The sequence below is a fragment of the Panthera leo genome, chromosome B2, assembly GCF_018350215.1.
Source record: "Panthera leo isolate Ple1 chromosome B2, P.leo_Ple1_pat1.1, whole genome shotgun sequence".
NCBI lineage: Eukaryota > Metazoa > Chordata > Mammalia > Carnivora > Felidae > Panthera > Panthera leo.
The window spans coordinates 28,358,797-28,383,600 of record NC_056683.1 but is presented as its reverse complement, the minus strand read 5'-3'; the positions used below and the strand labels follow the sequence as shown (position 1 = coordinate 28,383,600).

Here is a 24,804-nt window from a genome sequence, read left to right as displayed (position 1 = left end):
ACTAAAAGGTTAAATTAGTAGGAATAAATATCTAGGTACTTACACAAAGCATGCACCCACATCAAATTTGGACTGAGTGCCCTCTATCATCTATTACTTAACACTTTGTGTAGAAAAATGATGGTTGGGAAAAGGAGTCATTAAATAACATGGGAACCATCCAGAAATGTCTTCTGGTCAGGCATCATGAATAAGAATAAGAAGCTAAGTTCAATTCATTAGGAAAAAACTTTTTAAATGTCCTTAAATATTTTATTTGTATACTACTTGTATTCTCAGGCATATTAACAATATAACCCAGTTTTTCCTAAGTAATATTGCCAATGAAATAAACAATTTTGTATAGGCAAGTAGTTACTGATGTTTCAGTTCACCTACTGATACTTCGATGATAGGAAATCCTGACTTTCATTCAAAACAGCTAAAAATTATCATCAAATTTCCACTACAAAAATTTTCAGAGAAACCACAAGGCTTCCTCTTATGCTGATATTTACAATCTTTAAATTGTCCCTCAGAGTCTGCTATGAATAGAGTAAGACTCAATTCTCATTTTCTCATTTTAAAAAGAAGTATATAATGCTCTGCTATATCATTTATGAGACTGAGATTTATCTTAGTGAATAAAAACATAAAATCATACTACATATTTTTTCTTTTATATTATGCTACAAAGAACCAGTATTAGGAGTCATTGGCTTATTATGCTTTTTAGGTAAAAATTAATCAAATATAAACTTTATCACATCACGATCATCAGCACTCACTCTGATCAGTTATCTTTACAAAGATAAGCTTTATTTTTAGTGAAGCACTCATAACAAGAATGTTAAGCATCTCACTTGCTTTCAGGTGTCAGGTGAACAGCCACAGTATCCCTCAAAGCACAGATTTCAAGCCGTGCCTGAAGATGAGAAAAGGACAAGTGACAATATAGAACTGCATCAATTATTAAATTGAAACAAGTGATGTGGGGACAGTCTCTAGACTGCTTATTACTGCAGGGACAGGGTTGACAGAAGACTACTGCCATGTAGTTTTACCCCCCACCCGCCATGGTGACTGTTAGTTATGAACAGATTTTCTAAAACACTCCACAGAAATCAGGTATGATAAAATATTATTTTACTGAAAATTAAGTTAGAGTCAAGTATGCCTGTGTGAAGGCAGAGAGCCAGATACCTTATTATAAAAAGTTCAACCTGTCCAGGTGTTTTCCCACAATCTGTATTTTCTACCTAACTAGTAATTTTTCCTTTAGTCTGCTTGTTGAGAGGAAGCAAAACTTGAAACACTATCCCTGGATTATAACCCCACACCACAGATTTAAGGAAGTGGATCGGTTTACTTTCTTACACCTATGCTCTTTCAGGCACACTGACTTTAATCTCAAAAACTAAGATACAGCTCTGCAGATTCAATGCAATGTCTATTAAAATCACAGCTGGCTTTTGTTTGTTTGGTGGTTGTTTCTTTTACAGAAACTGACAGGCTGATCCAAAACAGACAAAACCATTTTGAAAAAAGAATACACAAATAGAGAAACACTTTCTGATATCAAAACTTACTATAAACCTACAATATTTAAGATAGTGTGGCACTGTTATATGGGCAGAAATACAGATCAGTAGACTAGGAGTGTCCAGAAAAAAACCCTTAACATTTATATCAATGGATTCTGACAAGGGTGCTGAGACCATTCAATAGGGGAAGGAACACGTTCTTCAACAAATAGTGCTGGGAAAACTGGATAGCCACATGCAAACGATTGAACCTGGATCCCTTTCTTAACACAAAGATGAACTCAAAATGGATCACAGACATAATGGAAGGGATAAAATTCTGAAACACATAGAAGAGAGCAGGAGTAAATCTTTGTAATGTTAGGCTAGGCAAGCCTTCTTAGAAACGCTATCAAAAGTGTAAGCAACGAAGGAGGGGAAGATGGCAGTGGAGTAAGAGTACCCTGGGCTCACCTCATCCTACGAATACAACTAGATAACTATCAAATTATCCTACATACCCCAGAAATTGACCTGAAGACTGGCAGGACAAACTCTAAAAAAAAAGGTAGAGAAGAGGCCACATTGAAGAAGATAGGAAGTATGCAGATGTGGTTTGAAAGAGAAACAGATTGTGGTCACCATGGTCACAGAGAAGGATAAGAGACAGACTAGCACATAGGAGAGTGCACAAGGAAAATAAATTCCCATAGCAATTGGCTTGGAGAGTGAGAGGGCCCAAATTTTGTGAGCTCTTGGAATAGGCAAAGCTTACAGCCTAAGTTTTGTAAAAGGTCAGCAGGAGTTGGGAGATGGTAGCAGTGTATGAAGACTCTAGGCTCACCTTATCACATGAATACAGTTAGATAACTACCAAATCATCTTAAATACCCCAGAAACTGACCTAAAGACTGACGGAAAAAACTCCACAATTAAAGGTAGAGAAGAGGCCACATGCAAAAGGGCAGGAAGTGCAAAGATGTGGTGTTGAAGACATATCACGGCAGCTGCAGTGGGGAGGGAGCCACAGTCACAGAGAAGGACAAGAGATAGACATAAGGAAAATAAATCCCCATTGCAATTGGAAAAGAAAGTGAGAGGGGCCGAATATTGTAAGTTCTTGCAACCAACAGGGTGGAAAGTCTAGAGTTTTAAACAATGGACTTGGCTGGGACAGAGTCCACAGGGCACTGTGCTGCTCTTGGAGAGAAGGAAGGAAACAACCTTGATACAGCATGGAAACAGTGATCTGAAAAGCACCTGGGGCACACAGTGGGGAGGCTATTTGCTCATCATGAAGCGTGTCCCAGGAGACAGTGTTCACAAAGAGACCCGCTCAAGGGAACAAAGGAACTGGCAGGCATGATTTCCCGCCCTTGTCCGTCAGCATAAGCACAGGACCACCTGTGGGAACCAGCACAGCACCACACTCACTACCTAACTTGCTTCATCAAGCCCTGTCCCCCAAGCTCCTGTGGAACTGCCCTTCCCAGTCACACTTAGCTCAGTGATGGCATGGTAGGTCCCCTCCCCCAGAACACTGGCCCCAACACCTGCCAACACAATGTCTCTCCAATCAGGAGTTTTTCACAGCCTCAGTTCTGGCAGTGATGGTGACAGGTGTCATATTATAAGCAGACCAGAGCACACCTAGTTAAAATGTGCCACATGCAGACCAGGGGCCACACATTGCCCACAACAGGCAAAGAACCACTTGAAACAACTGGCCTGAAAGATAAAGTGGCCAGAACAAAATAGCAGAGCACACGCAGCACACACTGGAGACACTCCTGGAAGCACCAGGCCCTAGAAAACAGGAGACACTACACAGCAGAGCACTGACCTCTTCCAGGTAAGGCCATTACTCTCAAGAACAGGAGACATAGCTGATTTTCCTAACAGAAAAAGGCACAGAGACTTAGGAAAAATTAAAAGACAGAAATTTGTCTCATGAAAGAATAGGACAAGGCCACAGCAAAACATAAGTAACATTCCTGATGGAGTATTTAAAGCAATGATCATAAAGATACTCCCTGGACTTGAGAAAAATGGAAGGCATCAGTGAGACCCTTAAAATGAAGATAAAAAAAGAACCAATAAGAGATGAAGATTGCAATAAATGAGATTAGAAACATGCTAGATGGAATGAATAGCAGGCTGGAAGAAGCAGAGGAATGAATTAATGACCTAGAAGACGGAGTAATGAAAAGTAATCAAGGTAAACAAAAAGAGAAAAAGAAGTATGCAAAATAAGAATAGACTTAGGAAACTCAGTAACTCCATCAAACATAATAACATTTGTATTATAGGAAATCAAGAAGAAGAAGAGACAGAAAAAAGGGGACAGAAAATTTATTTAAAGAAATAGTAGTTGAAAACTTCCCTAATCTAGGGAAGGAAACAGATATCCAGATCCAGGAGGCCCAGAGATTCCCCAACAAATTCAACAAAAGCAGACCCATACCAAGATATATTGTAATTAAATTGGCAAAATACAGTGATAAAGAAAAAAAATTTAAAGCATCAAGACAAAAGAAGACAGTAACATACAAGGGAAACTCCATAAAGCTAGCAGGGAATTTTTCAGCAGAAGCACTGCAAGCCAGAAGGCAGTGGCATGATATATTCAAAGTGCTGAATGGGAAAAATCTGCAGCCAACAATATTCCATCCAGAAAGGCTATCATTTAGAACAGAAGAAAAATAGAGGTTCCCAGAGTTTGTGACCACTAAACCAGCAATGCAAGAAATAGGAGACTCTGAGTGGAAAGGAAAGACCAAAAATTACAGTATGAAGATAGGAAACATAAGAGTGGCAAAAAGGAATATTTCTGTAAAAAAAATCAGTCAATGAACTCATAAAATAAAAGCATTTGACATATGACACCATATGCCTAAAATGTGGGGAGGAGAAAAGAGTGGGTTCAAACTTAAACAACCATCAACTGAACATAGACTGTTATATGCACAAGATGTTACACACAAACCCAACGGTAACCACAAATCAAAAACCACTAATAAATTTACAAAGAATAAAGAGAAAGAAATCCAATGATATCACTAAAGCAAACCAGAAAACCATGAAAGAAAGAAAGATCAGAGAAAATCTTCAGAAGACAACCCAAAACATGAAATAACATGTCAATAAATACATATCTATCAGTGATTACTCTGAATGTAAATGGACTAAATGCTCCAATCAGAAGACACTGGGTGACAGAATGGAAACAAAACAAAACGAAACAAACAAGATCCTGCTGTCTATGGAGACTAGAGAGACTCATTTTAGACCTAAGGATACCTGCAGATTGAAAGTGAGAGGATGGAGAAACATCTATCATTCATATGGATGTCAAAAAAAAGTGTCAGCATAGCAATACTTATACCAGACAAAAATAGACTTTAAGACAAAGACTGTAACAAGGGACAAAGAAGGATAGTATATAATAATAGAGGAGACAATCCAACAAGAAGATGTAACAATTCTATATATTTATGCACCCAATATGGAAGCAACCAAATACATATAACAGTTAATAACAAAATAAAAGAACAATTGATAATGATACAGTAATAGTAGAAGACTTTAACATCTCATTTACATCAAATGGGTAGGTTATCTAAATAGAAAATCAACAAGGAAACCATGGCTTTGAATGATACACTGGACCACATGGATTTACAGATATATTCAGAACATTCTCTCCTAAAACAGCAGAGTACACATTCTTCTCAAGTGCACATGGAAGATTCTCCAGAATAGATCACATATTAGCCCACAAAACAAGCCTCGACAAATTCATAAAGATCAAAGTCATATGATGCATCTTTTCTGATCACAATGGTATGAAACTATAAGTCAACTACAAGAAAAAAATCTGGAAATAACACAAATATATGGTGTTAAATAACATTCTATTAAACAATGAGTCAACCAGGGTCAAAGAAGAAATAATAAAGTACATATAACAAAATTAAAATGAAAACACAACAAGCCAAAACCTGTGGAATGCAGAAAAAGCAGTCATTAACAGTGAAGTATACAGGCTTACCTCAGGAAGCAAGAAAAATCTCAAATAGCCTAAATATACCTAAAGGAGCTAGAAAAAGAACAACAAACAAAACTGAAAACTGGCAGAAAATGGGAATTAATAAAGATTAGAGAAGAAATGAATGATATAGAAACTTAAAAAAAAAAAAAAAAGAACAGATCAATGAAACCAGGAACTGGTCTTTTGGGAAAAAAAAAATCAATAAAATTGATAAACCTCTAGCCAGACTTATCAAAAAAAAAAAAAAAAGACTCAGAAAAAAAATCACAAATGAGTGAGAAGAAATAACAACCAACAACACAGAAGTACAATTATAAGGGAATATTATGAAAAACTCTATGCCAACAAATTGTACAGCCTGGAAGAAATTGTTAAAGCCATCGTGATCAAACAGTATGATACTGGTATAAAAACAGACACACTGATCAATAGAAAAGAATAGAAAACTCTGAAATAAACCCACAACCATATGGTCAATTAATCTTCGACAAAGCAGGAAAGGAAAGAATATCCAATGTGAAAAGAACAGTCTCTTCCACAAATAGTGTTCAGAAAACTGGATAGCAACATGCAAAAGAGTGAAACTGGACCACTTTCTTATACCATACACAAAAATACATTCAAAATGGATTAAAGACCTAAATATGACACCTGAAATCAAAGCATCCTAGAAGAGAACACAGGTTGTAACTTCTTTGACATTGGCCATAGTACATATTTTGTACATACATGTCCTGAGGTAAGGGAAACAGAAGCAAAATAAACTATTGGGACTACAAAATAAAAAGTTTCTGGAGAGAAGGAAACAATCAACAAAACTAAAAGGCAACCTTACGGAGTAGGAGAAGATATTTGCAAAGACATATCTGATAAAGGGTTAGTATCCAAAATATATTAAAAAATTATACAACATCTAAAAAACAAATACTCTAATTAAAAAATGGGCAGAAGACATGAACAGACATTTTTCCAAAGAAAACATAGATATGACCAATAGGCACATGAAAAGATGGTCAATATCACTGATCACTGGGGAAGTGGAAACAAAAACTACAATGGGGTAACACTTCACATCTGTCAGAATGGCTAAAATTAACAACACAAGAAACAACAGGTGTTGGCAAGGATGTGGAGAAAAAGGAACCCTTGTGCACTGTTGGTGGGAATGCTAACTGGTGCAGCCAATGTAGAAAACAGTATGGAGGTTCTTCAAAAAGTTAAAAATAGAACTACCCTATGATCCAGCAATTACACTACTGGGTATTAACTAAAAGAATACAAAAACAGAAATAAAGAGATATGTACACTCTGTGTTCACTGTGGAATTATTTACAATAGCCAAATTATGGAAGAAGCCCAAATGTCCACTGATCGATGAATGGATTAAAAAGATGTGGTATATATATACAATGGAATATTATTCAGTCATAAAAAAGAATGAAAGCTTGCTATTTGCAATGACATGGATATAGCTAGAGTATTATGCAAAGCAAAATAAATTCAGTTGGAGAAAGACAAATACCATATAATTTTACTCATATGTGGAATTTAAGAAACAAAACAAAGAAGCAAAGGAAAGAGGGAGAGAGAAATAAAAAAAACAGACTCAAGTATAGAGAACTGATGATTGCCAGTGGGGAGAAGGTGGGCAATGGGTTAAATAGGTGATGGGTATTAAGAAGTGCACATGTCATGATAAGCACTGGGTGATGTATGGAATTGGTGAATCACTATACTGTACACCTGAAACTAATATAACACTGTATTTAACTGGAATTAAAAACTTTTTTGAAAGGTAAAAGCAACAAAAGAAAAATTTATAAATTAAACTTAAAATTAAAAACTTATGTGCGGTGAACTATAGCATCAAGAAAGTAAAAAAACAACCCACATAATGAGATACCCTTGACATACACTAAGATGTCTATAATCAGTAACATAAGGTAGTAACAAGTATTGGTTAGGATGTGGAGAAATTGGAATCTTTAATGCATTGCTGTTAGGAAAGTAAAATGGAACAGCCAGTTTAAAAACAGTCTGGCAGGGGCACCTGGGTGTTTCAGTCAGTTAAGCTTCTGAATCTTGATTTTGGCTCAGGTCATGATTTCATGGTTCGGGAAAACATGTTGGGCTCCTCACTGACAGCAAGGAGACTGCTTAGGATCTCTCTATGGTCCTCCCCTGCTCACGCTCTTCCCCTCTCTCACAAAATAAATTAATAAACTTAAAAAAATAATTTTAAGACACTCAAGCAATTCATCAAAAGATCAAACATAGGGTATCCATATGACCTAGCAATTTCCCTCCTATGTATATACCCAAGAGAAAATAAAACACATAAATATGTTTATGTGAAAAGTAGAAAATAACCCAAATGTCCATCAAATGATGAGCAGATAAAGAAAATGTGGTATATTTATACAATGGAATATTATCCAGTCATCAAAAGAAATGTACTGGTATATGCTGCAATATGTGTGCACCTTGAAAACATTATGCTAAATGAAGGCAGCCAGTTACCAAAAGTCGTATTTGTGTGACTCCATTTGTATGAAATTTTTTGAATAGGCAATTCATTGGGATAGAAAATCACGGAGAAAGAAACCAGAATGCTGCTTGTCTGTGGATGGGAAGGGTGGTTGGAAAGACAGTGGAAAGCAGCTGCTAATGGGTTCAAGGTTTCTTCTAGGGTGCAATGTTCTGAAGTTGAGTGTGTTGATGACTGTACAACTCTGTGAACACAATAAAAAAAAATCACTGAACTGTGTGCACTTTTACCTTGTAGACAACACAACACTCATCTACCTTGTGGCAGATGAGTTATATCTGCGTAAAACTTAAAAAAAATTTTTAAAAATGTTTGTTTATTTCTGAAGGAGAGACAGACAGAGCATGAGTGGGGGAGAGGCAGAGAGAGGGAAGGAGACACAGAATCTGAAGCAGGCTCCAGGCTCTGAGCAGTCAGCACAGAGCCCAACGCAGAGCTCGATCTCACGAACGGTGAGATCATGGCCTGAGCTAAAGTCAGACGCTCAACGGACTGAGCCACCCAGGTGCCCCATATCTTGCATAAAACTTTTAAGAAAACAAAACAAAACAAAACATGGTAATCTAAAGCTTAAACTTCTTTGCGATCTTGAAATGACTTTACATGCAGATCACTTGTTTTCAGAGCTCCTGAAGAGGCTCTGAATGACAACCACATTACACACCTTCTACCTTTGACTCAGGCATCCACAGTGTGTATAATGTTCAGGAGACTATTAAAAAGAGATAGCTCTGGGGAACCTGGGTGGCTCAGCTGGTTAAGCATTGGACTTTTGATTTGGTCAAGATCTCAAGATTCGTGAGTTCGGGCCCTGCCTGTGTCAGGCTCTGTACTGACAGTGTGAAGCCTGCTTGGGATTCTGCCTCTTCCTCTCTCTGTTCCTCCCCAACTTGTAAATAAACTGAAAAAAAAAAAAATTAAAAAAAAAAGTAAAAGAGACAGTCCTTATTCTCCAGGAGTACATAAAACATAAAACAATGGTAAGAGAAATTTTGTAAATAATCAGGATAAATGCTGATTTATATAAGACACAGTATATTCAGTAAAACTTTTTCTGCTTGGAAAGCAGTTGTTTGGTTTCGTTTTTCAGTGCTTTAGAAGCCTAGAAAATAGTTTGTAACTAGAAAGCATGCACATGACAGTTTGTCTCTATTGTTGATACTCTATATATTGAAACAGATCTACAAAGAGAGTATCAAAAAGTAAAAATAAGGTAGAACTTTTAGTTGAATATTGCAGGATTAAATCACTTTAAAACTAATCTTCATGCCCAAATTGTATTCAAAGTGATAGGTGTTTTAAATTAATCTATGAATTATGTGAACTATAAAAGCTGTGGTTATTTATAAAATATACATAGAACTGTACACCAGAAAATGTCAATGTTAAAATATCAGCTAAAATTACCAAACTGTCATCCCATTCCTCTTTAAACTGGCTCTCAGGAAGGTTCTGAAGATTGAGGTATGGGCCCTTTATGTAAGTGATTATTACAGGTTAACTTGTAGTCCTTCTGAATTATCTGCTTAATAGAAAAACAGTCTAACACAGGGATTCCCAATGGGAGAGGGGGAAATGGGGGGTTTAGACTCACTTGAATTTTTCCAATATAGAAATGACTGCCTAATTCCTAGGATGTATTAGAATATTAGAAGTTGGAACAGTCATGGTGGTCAGCAGTCTCCTGGACATGTATTTATCAAAAAAGTTCTCTAGCTAAATCTGGTACCTCTTCCTAACCCTTCCCTGCTAGTTTTGAGAGAATTTAGCCAACAGGCCCTTCCCTAGTTAATCTCAATCACCCAGAGGAAAGCACTATCCTGAGACTTTTTCCACCATAGATAGTTTTATCTATTTGAGAATTTCATGTGAATGAACCCCATACAGTATATGAGCTTTTGTGTAAGGCTTCCTTCACTCAGCTGAATGCTCCCAAGATTTATCCAGGTGGTACCAGTAATTCTGTCCTCTTTAATGCTGAATAGCATTTGGTTTTATGAACATATCACAGTTTGCTTATTCTATTGATGAATACCTGGGCTGTTTCCAGCTTTTGGCTATTATGTTTTCAGCTCTCTTGGTTAGTTTTTTTTTTTTTTAAAGCAAGAGGTTTTCTTTTCTATGTACATCTATATATATGTATATAAATGTATACATATGTATAGATATACATATGTATATTTGTTTATTTTCTAAATATAATTTATTGCCAAGTTAGTTAACATACAGTGTATACAGTGTGCTCTTGGTTTCGGGAGTAGATTCCCATGATTCATTGCTTACATACAACACCGTCAGTGCTTATCCCAACAAGTGCCCTCCTCAAAGCCCATCACCCATTTTCTCCTTCTCCTGTGCCCCCCACCACCAACCCTCAGTTTGTTCTCTGTATTTGAGAGTCTCTTATGGTTTGCCTCCCTCCCTCTCTGTTTGTAACTATTTTATCCCCTTCCCTTCCCCCATGGTCTTCTGTTAAGTTTCTAAAATTCCACATACGAGTGAAAACATATGGTATCTGTCTTTCTCTAATTTATTTCAATTACATAATGCCCTCCAGTTCCATCCACATCACTGCAAATGGCAAGATTTCATTCCTTCTCATTGCCAAGTAGTATTCCATTGTATATATAAACCACATCTTCTTTATCCATTCATCAGTTGATGGACATTTGGGCTCTTTCCATAATTTGGCTATTGTTGATAGCGCTGCTATAAAACATTGGGGTACGTGTGCCCCTATGAATCAGCACTCCTGTATCCTCTGGATAAATTCCTAGTAGTGCTATAAGAAAGAGCTTTTCTTGTCACTGTACTATTTTACCGTCCCAACAATTCGTACGATCTCTAATTTCTCTTCAGTCTTGCCAACACTTGCTATTTTTAAGTCTTTAATTTTCTTCATCATGGTGGATATGTAATGGTATATTATTATAGTGTTAATTTTCATTTCTCTGATAACCAATGATGTTGACCATCCTTTCATGTACTGATTAACCATTTCTGACTCTTCTGGAAATTGAATTACATGTATGCTAGACCTTTTGACATTGTCCCAGCAGTCTCTGAAGTTGCATTCATTTTTTTCCAATGATTCTTTTCTCTGTTCTTCAAATTTGGTAATTTCTGTTGATCTACAAATTCACTGACTTTCTCTTTTGTCTATTCTGCTGTTATTCACATCTAGAAGACTTCAAAAAAATCATATTCTGTATTTCTCCATTCCAGAATTTCCATTTAGTTCCTTTTTTAGGGTTTCTATTTTTCTGCTGAGATTTCCTATCTATCTATTCATTATGAGTATGGATAGTCACCTTTACATCACTGAATAGGGCAGCTTTAAAGTCCTTGTCTTCGAATTCCAACAACTGCATTATCTCAAGATTGGTCTCAGTTGATTGTCTTTTCTATTAAGAGTGGGTCACATTTTCCTGTTTTATCTTGTTTGTGTGCCTTAAGTATATTTGGATTGTTTCCTGGACACCGTCAATAATGTGACTGGAGATTCTGGATTCTTTTTTTTTAATATGAAATTTATTGTCAAATTGGTTACCATACAACACCCAATGTTCATCCCAACAGGTGCCCTCCTCAATGCCCATCACCCACTTTCCCCTCCCTCCCACCCTCCATCAACCCTCAGTTTATTCTCAGTTTTTAAGAGTCTCTTATGGTTTGGCTCCCTCTCTCTCTCCCTCTCTCTCTCTTTTTTTTTTTTTGAGATTCTGGATTCTATTACATGACCCTGAAGAGGACTGATCTTTGTTTCATTCATTTTAGCAAGCAATTAACTTATCTGGACTCAAAATGAAAACTCTCAGCTCTTGGGCAAGCACTTCAATTCTTACTTCAATTCTTCTAGTCTAACTGGGCTGGTTGGAGTAGAGTTTAATCATGCATGTGTAGTTCAGGGGTCAACCTGTGATTTAGGCAGTGTACATACAAAATTTGTGGTTTTTGTTTTCTGCTCTCTGGGATACCACCCTCACTTTCCTGTAACTGTGGTTGCTCTGAAGCCTATTCTTCAAGCCAGAAAGATAGCAGGTTTTGTGAAGTTTTAGGCATCTGTTGGCCTGTAGGCTAAAATTTGTAAAAAGTGAAAAATTCCCCAAGTACCATTTCTTCTAGAATCACTCACTAATGGTCATTCTATAATATCTTCAGGTTTTTGTTTTTACACCTTTTATTCTTAAACATTATTCAAGATTATATTATCTGTAGGGAATTGGTTGACAGAAACTTCCTCAGCCACTACTGGAAGCAAAACTGCCAGTCCTTTGTATTTTCTTATTTATTTTTATTTTTTTATTTTTTAATATGAAATTTATTGTCAAATTGGTTTCCATACAACACCCAGTGCTCATCCCAACAGGTGCCCTTTAAAAGCGCAATTGCAATGCTCTAAATCACTGCAGTTCATAGGTAGCAGGTAACTCTCCCTATGCATGAACACCTTTGCTATTGTCAATTTGGTTATATGCATACCAAGACGTATTTGGTTTATAGAAGTTATAATTGTTATTATAACTATGTAATTTAAATAACTACAACATAAAACCAATGGATTATGAGTGTGAAGAGACTGTTGTCATTTCTATGAAAACTGCATTGAATGGTTTGAAAAGATTTATTAAAAGTTAAGTTGCTAAAAATTCCTGTGAAACTGGATGTAGTGAAGACAGCTGCAAACTAAAAAAAAAAAGTCACATAACTTTAGAAGGAATCTGCATTCAGAAAATTTCATAAGAGTTGTTAAGATCTTGCTCTACTCTACAGAAACAGAAACTCTAAAATTTGTAGACAATGCATAGGTATGGTATGGCTTATGCAATAGAGAAGATGTAGATCTCCAATTGGTAGATTCACAAACACCTGTCTGTATATAAGAATGATGACTACAAATACATTTTATATGTTTTAAATGAAATAAAAGTTCAACATGGAACTGAATGATTTTGGTACCTGTAATGCTCCATTTTTGCTGAAGGATGAAACACACTGCATCAGTCGACTTAGCTCTTCAGAAACTGCTTCCACCACCTTGGATAGAACTCGAGGTACCAATTCTTTGGAAATAGTGAACACCTGATGGAAGGGTTTAAAGTAAGAGCAAATGATGTGTTATAGGAACATTTCCTGACTTGAATTTGTTAAAAACAAAGAGATGCACAAAACAAAATAACTCACAGGCCTTCTAAGCCATATTTTTAAAGGATCACAATTATGAATGAAAGGAAGATACAGACAGAAGATACAATTGTACTAAGTGATTAATGGCAAAAACTAATCCTCTAAAAATATATAGGCAAATATAATTTTGAAAGGTGTTGTTGATGTTGACAAACTAAAAATAGTTTCAAAGATTTCATCTTCCTCTTGCCCTTTTCACAAAAGGAAATATTATAGAAATTATAGAAATAAAATTATAGAAATTTAGAAATATGAAATTATAAAAATAAAAACACATTGTGTCAGTTTTTTTACCACAATTAAAAGAAAAACATATGGAGTCAGACTCTTCTTAGATCCAAACAAACACCGTATCAACTGGGCACATTACTGCATATTGGACAACAAAGTCCCCAATTTTATTGTTTGCCAAATTTCATATGTATTTCCTTTCATTTGACAAAAAAGATTATTTTTCAACTTTGAATCTTGGTATTTTCAGAATAAGAACTATTATATTTGAAAATGTGGTGAAACATTTTACTATGCTGATTTATAAATTTGTCAAGTTAAGATCATGTGAGAAATAGTAAATAAACATTATGAATGAAATTCTACTTCCAGTTACTGAGATAAATTAGAAGGGGGTTTTAAAAACCTCATACAAATCATGGTTACTTATAGTGGACATTAATAAAGCTGCCTCTTTAGGAATTACTGTCATCACTAAAAGGCATACATATTTTGCAATTCTGACTACCACCTGTTCATCTACCACAGAAATGCTTTCACTGACTGATGATTTAATTTTATACTCTAATTTTATTGGAAGCTAACATAACAAAAAAGCATTTGTATATCTTTGATGATAAAATCATTAAAAATGTATGTGATAAATTCTTGCTGGAGTTAAATCATATATAAAATACTTCCATAGAAGAATGTGTATGTTTTCCTTTACTAAGAAATGAAAACATAACATACTACGTTTCTCTTTCTGCTCTAGCTGTTTCAAACTTAGAGACAAATTCAGGAACAAGATAGCATTCTCTGTTCCCTTTGGTTACTCTTTTGCTTTAGCCTTGATTATCCATGTTTTCCAGTTTATCTTGACAACCTCTGATACTTTTTGATTAAGACAGTGGTATAAACTAAATACACCTACATCAGATGCATGCAGCTTAAAAGGCACTCAAGCAACAGTGGAAATTATCTAATGATAACATCTTTGTGGGCCTTATTTTATCTGGTCACCAATCTGTGTATGAGCCATAACCACTCTGAAAGTACTGGCAAAGCAGTGAGTAATGGATTGTGAAATTATAGAATTGGTAGTCATAGTGGTGATAATGGTGGTAGCTGTGCCTCTTTTGATGTTCCTTAGAAGAGTCCTTCTAAGAAGGACGTTAACAAAGGATGTTAATGTAAAGCTTAAGATGATAATGCTTCAAGTGAGGGCAAGTTTTAGCATGAACCAGAAGCATCAACATCCACATGTACCTACGTCAGTCACTGATAGGAAACCATGCACTTGCTTCCTAACCTCAGCCTGCCCTTTCAGCCAATCTAACAAGTCTAGTTTTCTGGATTCCCAGCCACTATGTAAGAATACATTGCCACGTGAATAAGACACCAAAGCTTATTTGTATTCTGGTTAAAAAGAGGTTAATGAATTTTGCAAGATAAGGGATTTAACATTCCTTCCAAACCAAGGTGAAAAAACAATCTCTCTTCTCCTTACCTTTTGAACATTAATGGATTTAGTTTTAAACACAATTTCAGAAAAAAAAAACTCTCATAGTAAAAGCACATGCGTGTGTGTGCATGTGTTAGAGTTGTTTTTTATTTATACCCAAGATATATTCTGAAGGGAAAAAAGACTACCAGAAAAACCATCAAATTTGCCTCTTTGTGTTGTTTTCCAGTTACCCATATTTCTTAAGAACATCTAATGACAGCTTACCTCTGCGTGCACAGCAATTATATTCACCAATGCTTCTTTTAAATAGTTTCTGACACCTGAAATCAAGAAGAGGGAGGGAAAAAAGGCATTTAATGGAAAAAAGCTACCCACCTCCCTTGACGGCATTACTGTGCACTGTACTACTGCCTTAGAGTTTTCTAAGGAGAAACAGAAAGTAACACTACCACTGTCTACTTCCTTTGAGAACCAAATGGTGTAAGGGCTATTTTCGTTCAGGTTAAAAAAAAAGTTAAACATTTTCTTTCATTGTTTCTCTGTAACTGATGGTCAGTCTGCTTCAAAACTGAATTTAAAACTGTCCTTCAGTTTCTTTATATACATGTTTCTTCATTTGTGTGTGTGTGTGTGCGCACTTGCCTACCTGGTACACACATACATTAGCAGATCAAAAAAGAAAAGACAAAAGGAAGATATTTACTAAAGCTTATAGAAGCTACATATCTATTGTAACCTTTTACTTCCAAAGGTAAAAGTTAACTTATGTAGGCTATTTTGATCTTAAAAAATTACTTCTGGGAGAAATGTCTGACAAAAATCACAATCTGATTTTGTAAAGCAAGTTAAAGGTTAGACAAAATACAAGATTTAAGGACAGTAAAGAATTAACAAATACTGCTTCACTCAAAAGTAGGCACTCAATAGCAGGTGTGTGCAAGATTTAATAGTGCAGGAGTCTGAAGTCAGTTTTGTCACCTACAAGCTATGACTTTCGGCAAGAAAACTGGGAGCCCAGGTTTCTCTCCCATTAAAAAGTGTAAGAACAGTACCTATCTTGCAGGCTTGTAGTGAGGATTATAGGAGATAATGCATGTGACTGGTCCAGGTACCCACAGGGCTCATTAAGAACTTTCAATTATCATTATTTTGCAAGAAAAAAAATGTGAAAACAAGAAGCTGCTTTACTTTAATTCCAAAGAAATTATTTTTACTTGGAGTGGACTATTATTTCAGAATGCCTTCTAGAATTAATTGCAAATATTGAGAATTCCTTTTATACCAAAACAGAGAAAATTCTCTATTGTAAAATCATGGATGTTAACAGTAACAACGTTACAGTGTTAAGGAGAGTCTTTTCCCATAATGTCATCTAAGCTACTGATGATTTAGAAAAGTTGAGAATTTAAAAGCCAAGAACTATAACCAACTTTCTGAATTGACAGTTTTAGATTCTAAATGTATAACTAGTTTTTGATTCTGTCATATGCTATAGTTTTAAATAGGCACACTATTTTTCTTTTGAGGAGCCAATTTATATATACTTTGGAATATGGAGAGGTTCACGTATTCTATTTTTCTGGTGGAAAAATTAAGAAATCTGTTGAAGAGTAAACAAATATAATCCAGAAATTAGTTGAAATCAACTAATTGCAAGGAAACAAGTCTTATCTGGGAGGTAAGCCAGGAAAATACAAGGAACCTATTATAAGTGAAAGTGAAATAAACTACCTTGTGCTCAAGACCAGAAAAGCTTTCTTCCTCTAAGAGGAAAGGCATACCACAGAGTTGTTCCCCTGGATTGTTTACCTGCTACAGTCAGAGCAACAGGGAGACCTGGGTGTGACATCTGTCTCTGATGACTATGATCACCTCAGTCAGTATGCCTCATCTTGTTCCTTGCTCTCTGGATAGTTCTTTCAAAGTGAGTGGCGGAAAGCAGGGAAGGGCTCTCTGGTTCCTGAGTTCATAATCACTGTGCTCAGGTCAAGAATTTTTAAGTTGCAACCCTGTAAAAGACTAGCTCGTCTCTCTCTCTCTCTCTCTCTCTCTCTCTCTCTCTCTCTCTCTATTTCTACAGATAGATAGATAGAGAGAGATAGACACACACATACATGCCATGTATATAAGTTACTAAAAATAGAAGCACAATCTTAGGCCAATGATGATATAAGGAACTTAAGAAATTCAGCAGTTTCAGGATGCCTGGGTGGCTCAGTTGTCTCTGTGTCTTCTGTGTCTCTCCATCTCTTTGCCCCTCCCTCGCTTGCACTTTGTCTCTCTCTCTCTCTCTCTCAAAAATAAATACTAAAAACATTAAAAAAAATTAAAAATAAAAAAGAAATTCAACAGTCTCTGCTCTTGGTGAAAACCAGGATCCTGTCAATGCTACTATATGAACAAATGTCAAGAGGTTGGGTGCTAGAAATGTTCTAGCAATGATAACTAGAAATGTGAGGGCAATTTTTAACTTCTAAAATTCTTCAATGTAAACGTGGGGCCAGAATGCTGACTAAAAACCAGAAAATTAAACTTAGAATAAAGCAAGCCAGTGTCACATGCTATCAACTCAACTCCCACTCTGACCCTGATAGGAAAAACATTTCCTGGCAAGAACCCATCAGACTGGAGCATTACTAATAAAATACCCTGTAAAAGACATAAATCTAAATTACTCAATATAATTCTAAAGGCAAAGCTGTGAATAATAAGAATAAAATCACAGGACACTTTCCACCATCAGAACTATATTGCTGTTAATAAAAAAAATATGAAAACAAAATCAAGCTTCCTGTTTTAGGTTGACCACAGGTTTCACAAGGATAGTATGCTAAAAGGAACACACAGCCTCAACCGTAACAAATTGAGAAAAAAAAAACAAAAACAAAAACAAGAACCTGTATTTCTTGGAGACTTACTTTTTTTGAATAGAGAAAATGAAATAATACCCCCCCCACACACCACCAAAAAATAAAACAACAACTGCTTCAAGGAATAAGTGGTAATGTTGGGAGGAAAAGGGAGGAAAAAAGTTTCTGTCCCTAGGGATGAACAGAAAGAGAATTCCTGGTCAAACCACATGTCAGGTCAGTAAGGGTTCAAAAAGATAACATTAAATTGAACGCATATGAAAAATACATGCTAACTTAGAGGAGGAGATTTGTGAAATATTATTATAACCTTCCAAAGCAATGTATATGCTGGTGTTAAGAACTTAACAATTTTAAAAATATGAAAATAAATGATTGTCTCTCTCTAAAAAGCTACCCATTGTGTTAAATACAGAGATAAGTATTTTTTTACTGCATATTGGGCTGAAATTGTTGTTAGTTCTAAGGGAATGGCTAAAAGTTCTCATTCATTCATTTAACATCAATTTGTTGAGATTCTACTTCATGGTGGACTCTGATAGGCACACACCAGATTTAGTGACACATTAGGTCTTTCAAGTAGAATATGTGTATATCCCCAGTATGTGTAAGACCCCAAAGTGCTTAGCTGTTAAGTTTTACCCTAATGTACTAGTATTCATATAGGTGTTTAAGTTGTATGTAGCAAATACATAGTATGAAAGGGTTTTATACTGTAAAACAAAATCTTTGTTTTATACTAATTTGTGAAACATTTACTTGTGATTTCCTTTTTGTCAAGTTCTTGAAAGGGTAAAGAATAGTATTTGGGAGGGGTGGAGGAAGGGCACTGGACCTAGAGACTAGACAGCGTCCGTGTCTAGAGACTGAGGTCTGAAGGTTCACAAACATGAAACAGATAAGATCTCTGTGGTCTTCCTAGTTAAGAATTTCAATTCCTTTCTCTTTATTCCACTCAATAGCCAGTTATCAGCCTAAGGAGAAACAAAACCAGTATCACACCCTACACACTAGCCAACCTAGTACCTACCCTACTCTCTCAGGGGTCTATACTGAGACTTCAGATGTGTTTCTAAAAAACGAAACATAGATTAACCCCTTGGTTTTAACTGCCTTTTGAGTTTTCTGGCTCAGTTGGTTGAGTGTCCAACTTCAGCTTAGGTCATGATCTCAGCCCGTTTAGTGTCCAACTCTTGATTTTGGCTCAGGTCATGATCTCACAGTTCATGAGATCAAGCCCCATGTCAGACTTTATGCTGACAGTGTAGAGTCTGCGTGGGATTCTCTCTCTCCCTCTTTCTCTCTCTTCCTCAAAATAAGTAAATTTTTAAAAAGTGTTGCTCCAATTCTAGCTGTAGGAGGATGTCAATTCTTTCAAAGATCTGTACCAAAAAAAAAAAAAAAAAAAAAAAGCCTATAACAGTGGCAGGATGCCAGAGGTTGCCTCACTTGCTCATGTGGCACTATGTCAAAGGACCCCATCAAAACACAGGTGACAGAAGGTAGCAATCTTCTTTTGGGTGGCTAGACTGATCGACTTGTTCTTTTCTGACCTCAAAGAGGAAAGTACATGGAGATCATGACAAAAGGAGAGAAATACAATTACTCAGAGTTGAAAGAGAACAGATTTGGGTTTTGGAGAATGTAAAATTGGGTCTTCCCACTAACAGCTGAGCTAACTTCCTTGAATGGAACAGGTTAGATTTATAAAGCAAGAAAGAGGTAGTAAGGATGCCAAGAAAGATCCTAGAGCCATCAGAGAAGAGTTGTACCTAAATTTTGTTATTAAATTGGCTGAGGCCTTGAAGTGGATGGCAGGGTTTAAAGGGACCATGGTCATGGTACCTGGAGACAGGACCAGGATTTTATTTTAGGTTATGGTACTATTTTCAAAAGTTCCATGTCTATGACAAATGGACCATTTTGTAGTTGATTTTGGTGGTATATGTTTCCTTCCGACTAGACTTTATTCTAATTTTAAGATTATTAACATTAATGGTTGATGATGACTTTTAAGTTCATTGAGGTAACAGAAAGAATACTCAATGTAAAGCCAGAAGACTTGGGATCTATACATAATGATATGACCCTAGACAAAGATCAGTTCACCTTTTAGACAACTGCCTACTTTACAAAATGTAGACATTACAATGTCTGTTTTGCTATCAGAGCTGTTACAAAAATGTGATATATATTTATTTATTCTCTTATTCTTTAAATATTTTTTGTGTATCTATTATGTGCTAGGCACTGACAGGTGATGGTGTACAAAAGAGAGCAAAACAGAAACGGCCCCACCCTAAGAGAACTTATCTCCATGGTAGGGAGCACTTTGTAGATTACAAAACAGTACACATATTTCAGGTAAATTTTTTTTTAACAAAGACATAAATAGTTGGGTAATAGGTATGGTAACTAGAAAAAGTAGACCAATTTATTTTTCTGAAACACACAGTGAGAAGATTGGGCATTCTTTTTTTTTTTTAAATGTTTATTTTTGAGAGACAGAGCACAAGTCGGGGAGGGGTAGAGAGAGAAGGAGACACAGAATCTGAGGCAGGCTCCAGGCTCTGAGCTGTTAGCACAGAGCCCGATGCGGGGCTCGAACCCATGAACCATGGGATCATGACTTGAGCCGAAGTCGGATGCTTAACCAACTGAGCCACCCAGGTGGCCCTGAAGATTGGACATTCTAACACATCATGACTGTCACCAGGCTACAGCATATCCTAATTGTAGGTAAAGTTCTTTTGAGTGGCACCAGCGATCTCTGAACAGCTTAAGAACAGGACAGAGGCAGACTGCCCAGATACAATACCAAATGTTACTGGGATGTGCTAGAACTGGAGAGATTTGCCTTTGACTATACTCTTGTTTTGCTAGTTTACACAAAGTTCTCTAGAAGTTGGAATTTTGGTGGAACTGTTTTGTCATACTGTGCACTGGTTTGGAAAGAAGGGCTGAATAGAACATACTAGCAATTGTTAGGGAAGACCTCTCATGTCCTCTTGGCGCCAGCTCTCTCTCCTCCCACTGTAACAGCTTTCCACTGATTTATAAGATGACCTGATTAATATCTATCTACCTTGCTAGATTGTTAACTCCACATGCATGGGTATCACCCTTCACTTACCTTGTCTTTGTATCCTTACTACCTACCACAGTGGCTGGCCTGTAACACAAGTTCAGAAATAAAAGAAGGCAAACGCCATGTAGGTCTTGCTCACTAGTAAGCTCCCTTAACCCTCTTAAATAAATTGATAAGTGAATGAATGAGTGAACAAATACATCTGAGAAAAGTTTTAAATAATATATAATTTTGTACTTGAGCCATTCACTAAAAATGTACATGCGTCAGTTTATGTGTAAAGGAGATACTCTGCTAAAGCATGTATCTCTTACTTCTCATAGGGTTAAAGAAAACAAAAAACAGTCCTTTCGAAATAATTTTTCAGGATCCATTTGAAAAATATAGTTTGGATAAATTAAGTATAGCAGCATAGAATGCTGTTAAGTCTAAATACATTAGTTTGACAAATATGCTTTGTTTTTCTGGCTATATACTTAGCAAACAGCTATTTCAAATAATAAACTTAACATTTTTGAATGTTCACTATAGGCTTGATACTCAGAAAGAGCTCAGATATATTAGGACATAATGAACATTTAGTTATGTGTTAGGAAACCAGGGTTTTAGCTTTAGCTTCAACATTAGTGGGCCATAAATGCCACATTTTACTGTACTACAAGGAAATGAGCTGTCCATGTGAATAGTGCACACAGAAAAATAAGGCAAACTGTTTCTTGGAGTTACAAATGCTACATTATTATGATGTAGTAATAAGTATTGTTTTTAAAAAGGTTCCCGTTTAGATAAGCCCCCACAACTTTCCAAGGGACTGAGAACAACTTCTAAGTATTTATAATATGTATCTCCTCTACTCTGTGAATATAAAATTAGAATGTGTCATGCTATTTGACCAAAAAAGTGTCCCCACCCACACAGTATCAATCTAGACTATCAGTTAGCAATTAATCTAGTAGCCCAGTGTGGAAATTCCCCATGGAGAAAACAAAGCTCATCTCTGCTCTGAGCAAGAACCTGTAGGCTTCTTCTCGCAGGGTGAGCTTCCTGTAATTGGGCCTGGACCACATACCATCTTCTTCAACAATGAAGGTCTTGATTTTCATACATGAAAGTGGAAAAGAAGTCTTTTCTTGCTCTATTTGCCATTTTCTTCTTTTAATCAAATAGGGAGGGCACTTGATTTTGGAATGGGCATACTACTAAAAATATTTATTGAGTGCCTATTACTATTACATGGCAGACTCTCTTCCAGGCACTAGAGATATAGTAGTGACCAAAATAAGAGAAATTTCATAAAAAATAAAGCCCCCTCTCCTCACATTCTAATGGGGACACTACCAGAATTAAGAGAACACAACCATCTTGCACACGGGAGAGAGGCTTACATTATCTATAAAACAGCACAAGAAAGCAACTGCACAAAAGAAAATTGTTCAGCAAACACTAAAACCCACACTGGTAAACAGAGGGCTCTGTTTGATGAAATCCTCAGCACCACTGTGAAAAAAACAATTCCCTGACATGTTGGAAGGATCTTAGTGTTGCTTTTGGGCCAATCTCATGAAATAATGCCTAGCAATAACCTAATAATAGATAATGTACAGGTGTGTATAGAATGGCTTGGATTTACATTTTAGCTGGACAATCAGTTAATTAACCGGGGCTTCAGGTATTCTTTCAAGTATGGGAAAATGTTTTATAAATTAAAAAGTGTTACATAAATGGGTTTGACTCCTCTTATAATAGTAATTTGGACAAATCACTAAGCAGACTTCTCTAAAGAATGTCTTTATAAGAACAGAATAGTGAACATTTTGGATTAATCAGGTCTTTCTTCTTGATTTCTTACTTTGAAAAACATTAAATGCTCACTGAAAAGAATTAAAACACAGAAGTATAAGTTTTCATAATAACAAATAAAAGTCCAATAAACTTCTCCATCAGTCTCCTTAGTATGGCATGTAGTCTTCCCAATCTCTTCCCATGAATATAATTTTTTCCTCTAAAAAATGAGATTACACTACACATTCCAAGTAAAACTTGTTTACTTCATTTTGTAACATATCACAAACATTCTTCCATGCCAGTGTATATATATTTACCTTATCATTTTCAAGTGCTGCCTTGTATCCTATATTATGGATGTACCATAATTGATTTATTCTGTTATTTACGATTTATTCATTTTTTATTTATTCATAATTTATTCTATTATATTAGACAATTATATACTACTATAAATAATTCTGCAGTGAACACCAATCCTTATATTCTCATAGAATAATTTATGTATGATATATTCCTAGAAATGAAATTGCTGAGTCAAGGGTTTTCAGTTTTGATCAGTTCTGCCAAACTGTCATTTAAGGCCATAAAAATTATAACCTTGCTTTTTCATACCTTTTTGTTTTCTTAACTTGGATTTTCTAATTACTATAATTAGTAACTATAATATATGCTCCTTCTCAACTATGATAAAGACAAAACTTTCCATTAAAACACTAAAATAAAATTTTAATCAAAACACAAAGGTCAAAGGAAATTTACTAAAATTTACATGAGACTTATGCTCAATCTAACTACATAAAGACTGTCTAAAACAGAGCTGGAGAGAAAGAACAGTGTATAATCACAGAAAACAACTGCTACACTACTTGAACCTATACCAAGAGCGCAAACTTTTCCATGAAGCATTTCCTGTCTTAATTGGACAGACGACTCCTTTAAACACAGACTGATTTCAAGGTACGCTGCCTAATGTTGTTTTGAAACATGATACTCTTCAGTCAGTACTATAAGAAATCAAACTTTGGAAACTCTGGAGATACTACCTACTTTATAAACCACATTTCCTGTTTTTAACCCCTATGCCCTAAGGCAGTTATCAGTCCTAGTCTACAGATAAAAATAGATTGAAAAATACTATAAATATCCCACAATGTACTTTTTTTGGTAAAACTGAAACACTACATGAAAAAACTTTTTTTTTCTGAAATAAATTATTCAATTACACTCTTAAGGCACATTATTGAAATTACTGCCTATTAAAAAAAGGTAACCAGGAACTGTATCAGTATTGACAGACAGAAAGGCCTAAATATTCTACAATAAAATTAGTTTTGCTGGAATAGAGAAAGGGTTTTAAGTTCCAGGTCTTCATGTTTTAGTTTGTTCATTCCTAAGTTGATTTCATTGCCAAAATTGACAGAGTGTCTTTGCCATATAGGGGATTTTAAAAGTGAACACTTGAAGAGAGGATATGCTTCATATGTAGTCTCTGAGTGAATAACCTCAACCTCTACAGTTCTCAATTTTATCAGAATCTTTTTTTGGCTTTAATTAATATGATCTTCTATATTTTATTTTATTTTTAAAGTCTATTTCTTTTGAGAGAGAAAAAGAGAGGGAGGGGCAGAAAGAAGGGGAGAGAGAGGTTCCCAAGAAGGCTCTGTGCTGCCAGTGCAGAGCCCAATGCAGGGCTCAAACTCATGAAAGTGTGAGATCATGACCTGAGCTGAAACCAAGAGTGGGGCACTTAACCAAGTGAGCCACCCAGGCGCCCCATGATCTCCTATCTTTTAAATAAGAAGAGGAAAACTTTGTCTCATGAAAAGAGAAAACATTGCCAGCAGTGAAAATAACAATAAAATTATTTCATGGCTTATGTTTTCCATTTTTAAGAAAATATTTCTATTTATTAATAGTTTAGCATTCATATACATCATAGACAAATGTCTTTCAAGACTCAAAAATGAGCAAGGGTATCACAACATCTCCCATTCCAAAGTTAAAGTCTGATGGGTAAAACAAATTATGAGTTACACTACCATAAATATTACAGATCACCTCATACATTTAACAGAGAATATCAGTTTCATCA

General features: G+C 35.8%; 1 protein-coding gene and 1 pseudogene across 5 annotated transcripts in view; one reads left to right on the top strand and one right to left on the bottom strand.

Annotated features, from left to right (window-relative positions):
- The window catches only part of EXOC2 (exocyst complex component 2), a 279,267-nt gene that overhangs the window by 3,639 nt on the left and 250,824 nt on the right, over window positions 1-24,804 (bottom strand). For all 5 annotated transcript variants that reach the window (XM_042938092.1, XM_042938091.1, XM_042938094.1 and 2 more), the window contains 3 exons: window positions 15,231-15,286; window positions 13,061-13,183; window positions 843-904 (listed from right to left, as the gene is read on the bottom strand). In XM_042938092.1, coding sequence (XP_042794026.1) covers window positions 843-904; window positions 13,061-13,183; window positions 15,231-15,286 — 241 coding nt within the window. The remainder of the gene's footprint in view (window positions 1-842; window positions 905-13,060; window positions 13,184-15,230; window positions 15,287-24,804) is intronic.
- Window positions 19,302-24,804, top strand: part of LOC122219245 — a 40,207-nt pseudogene continuing 34,704 nt past the window's right edge.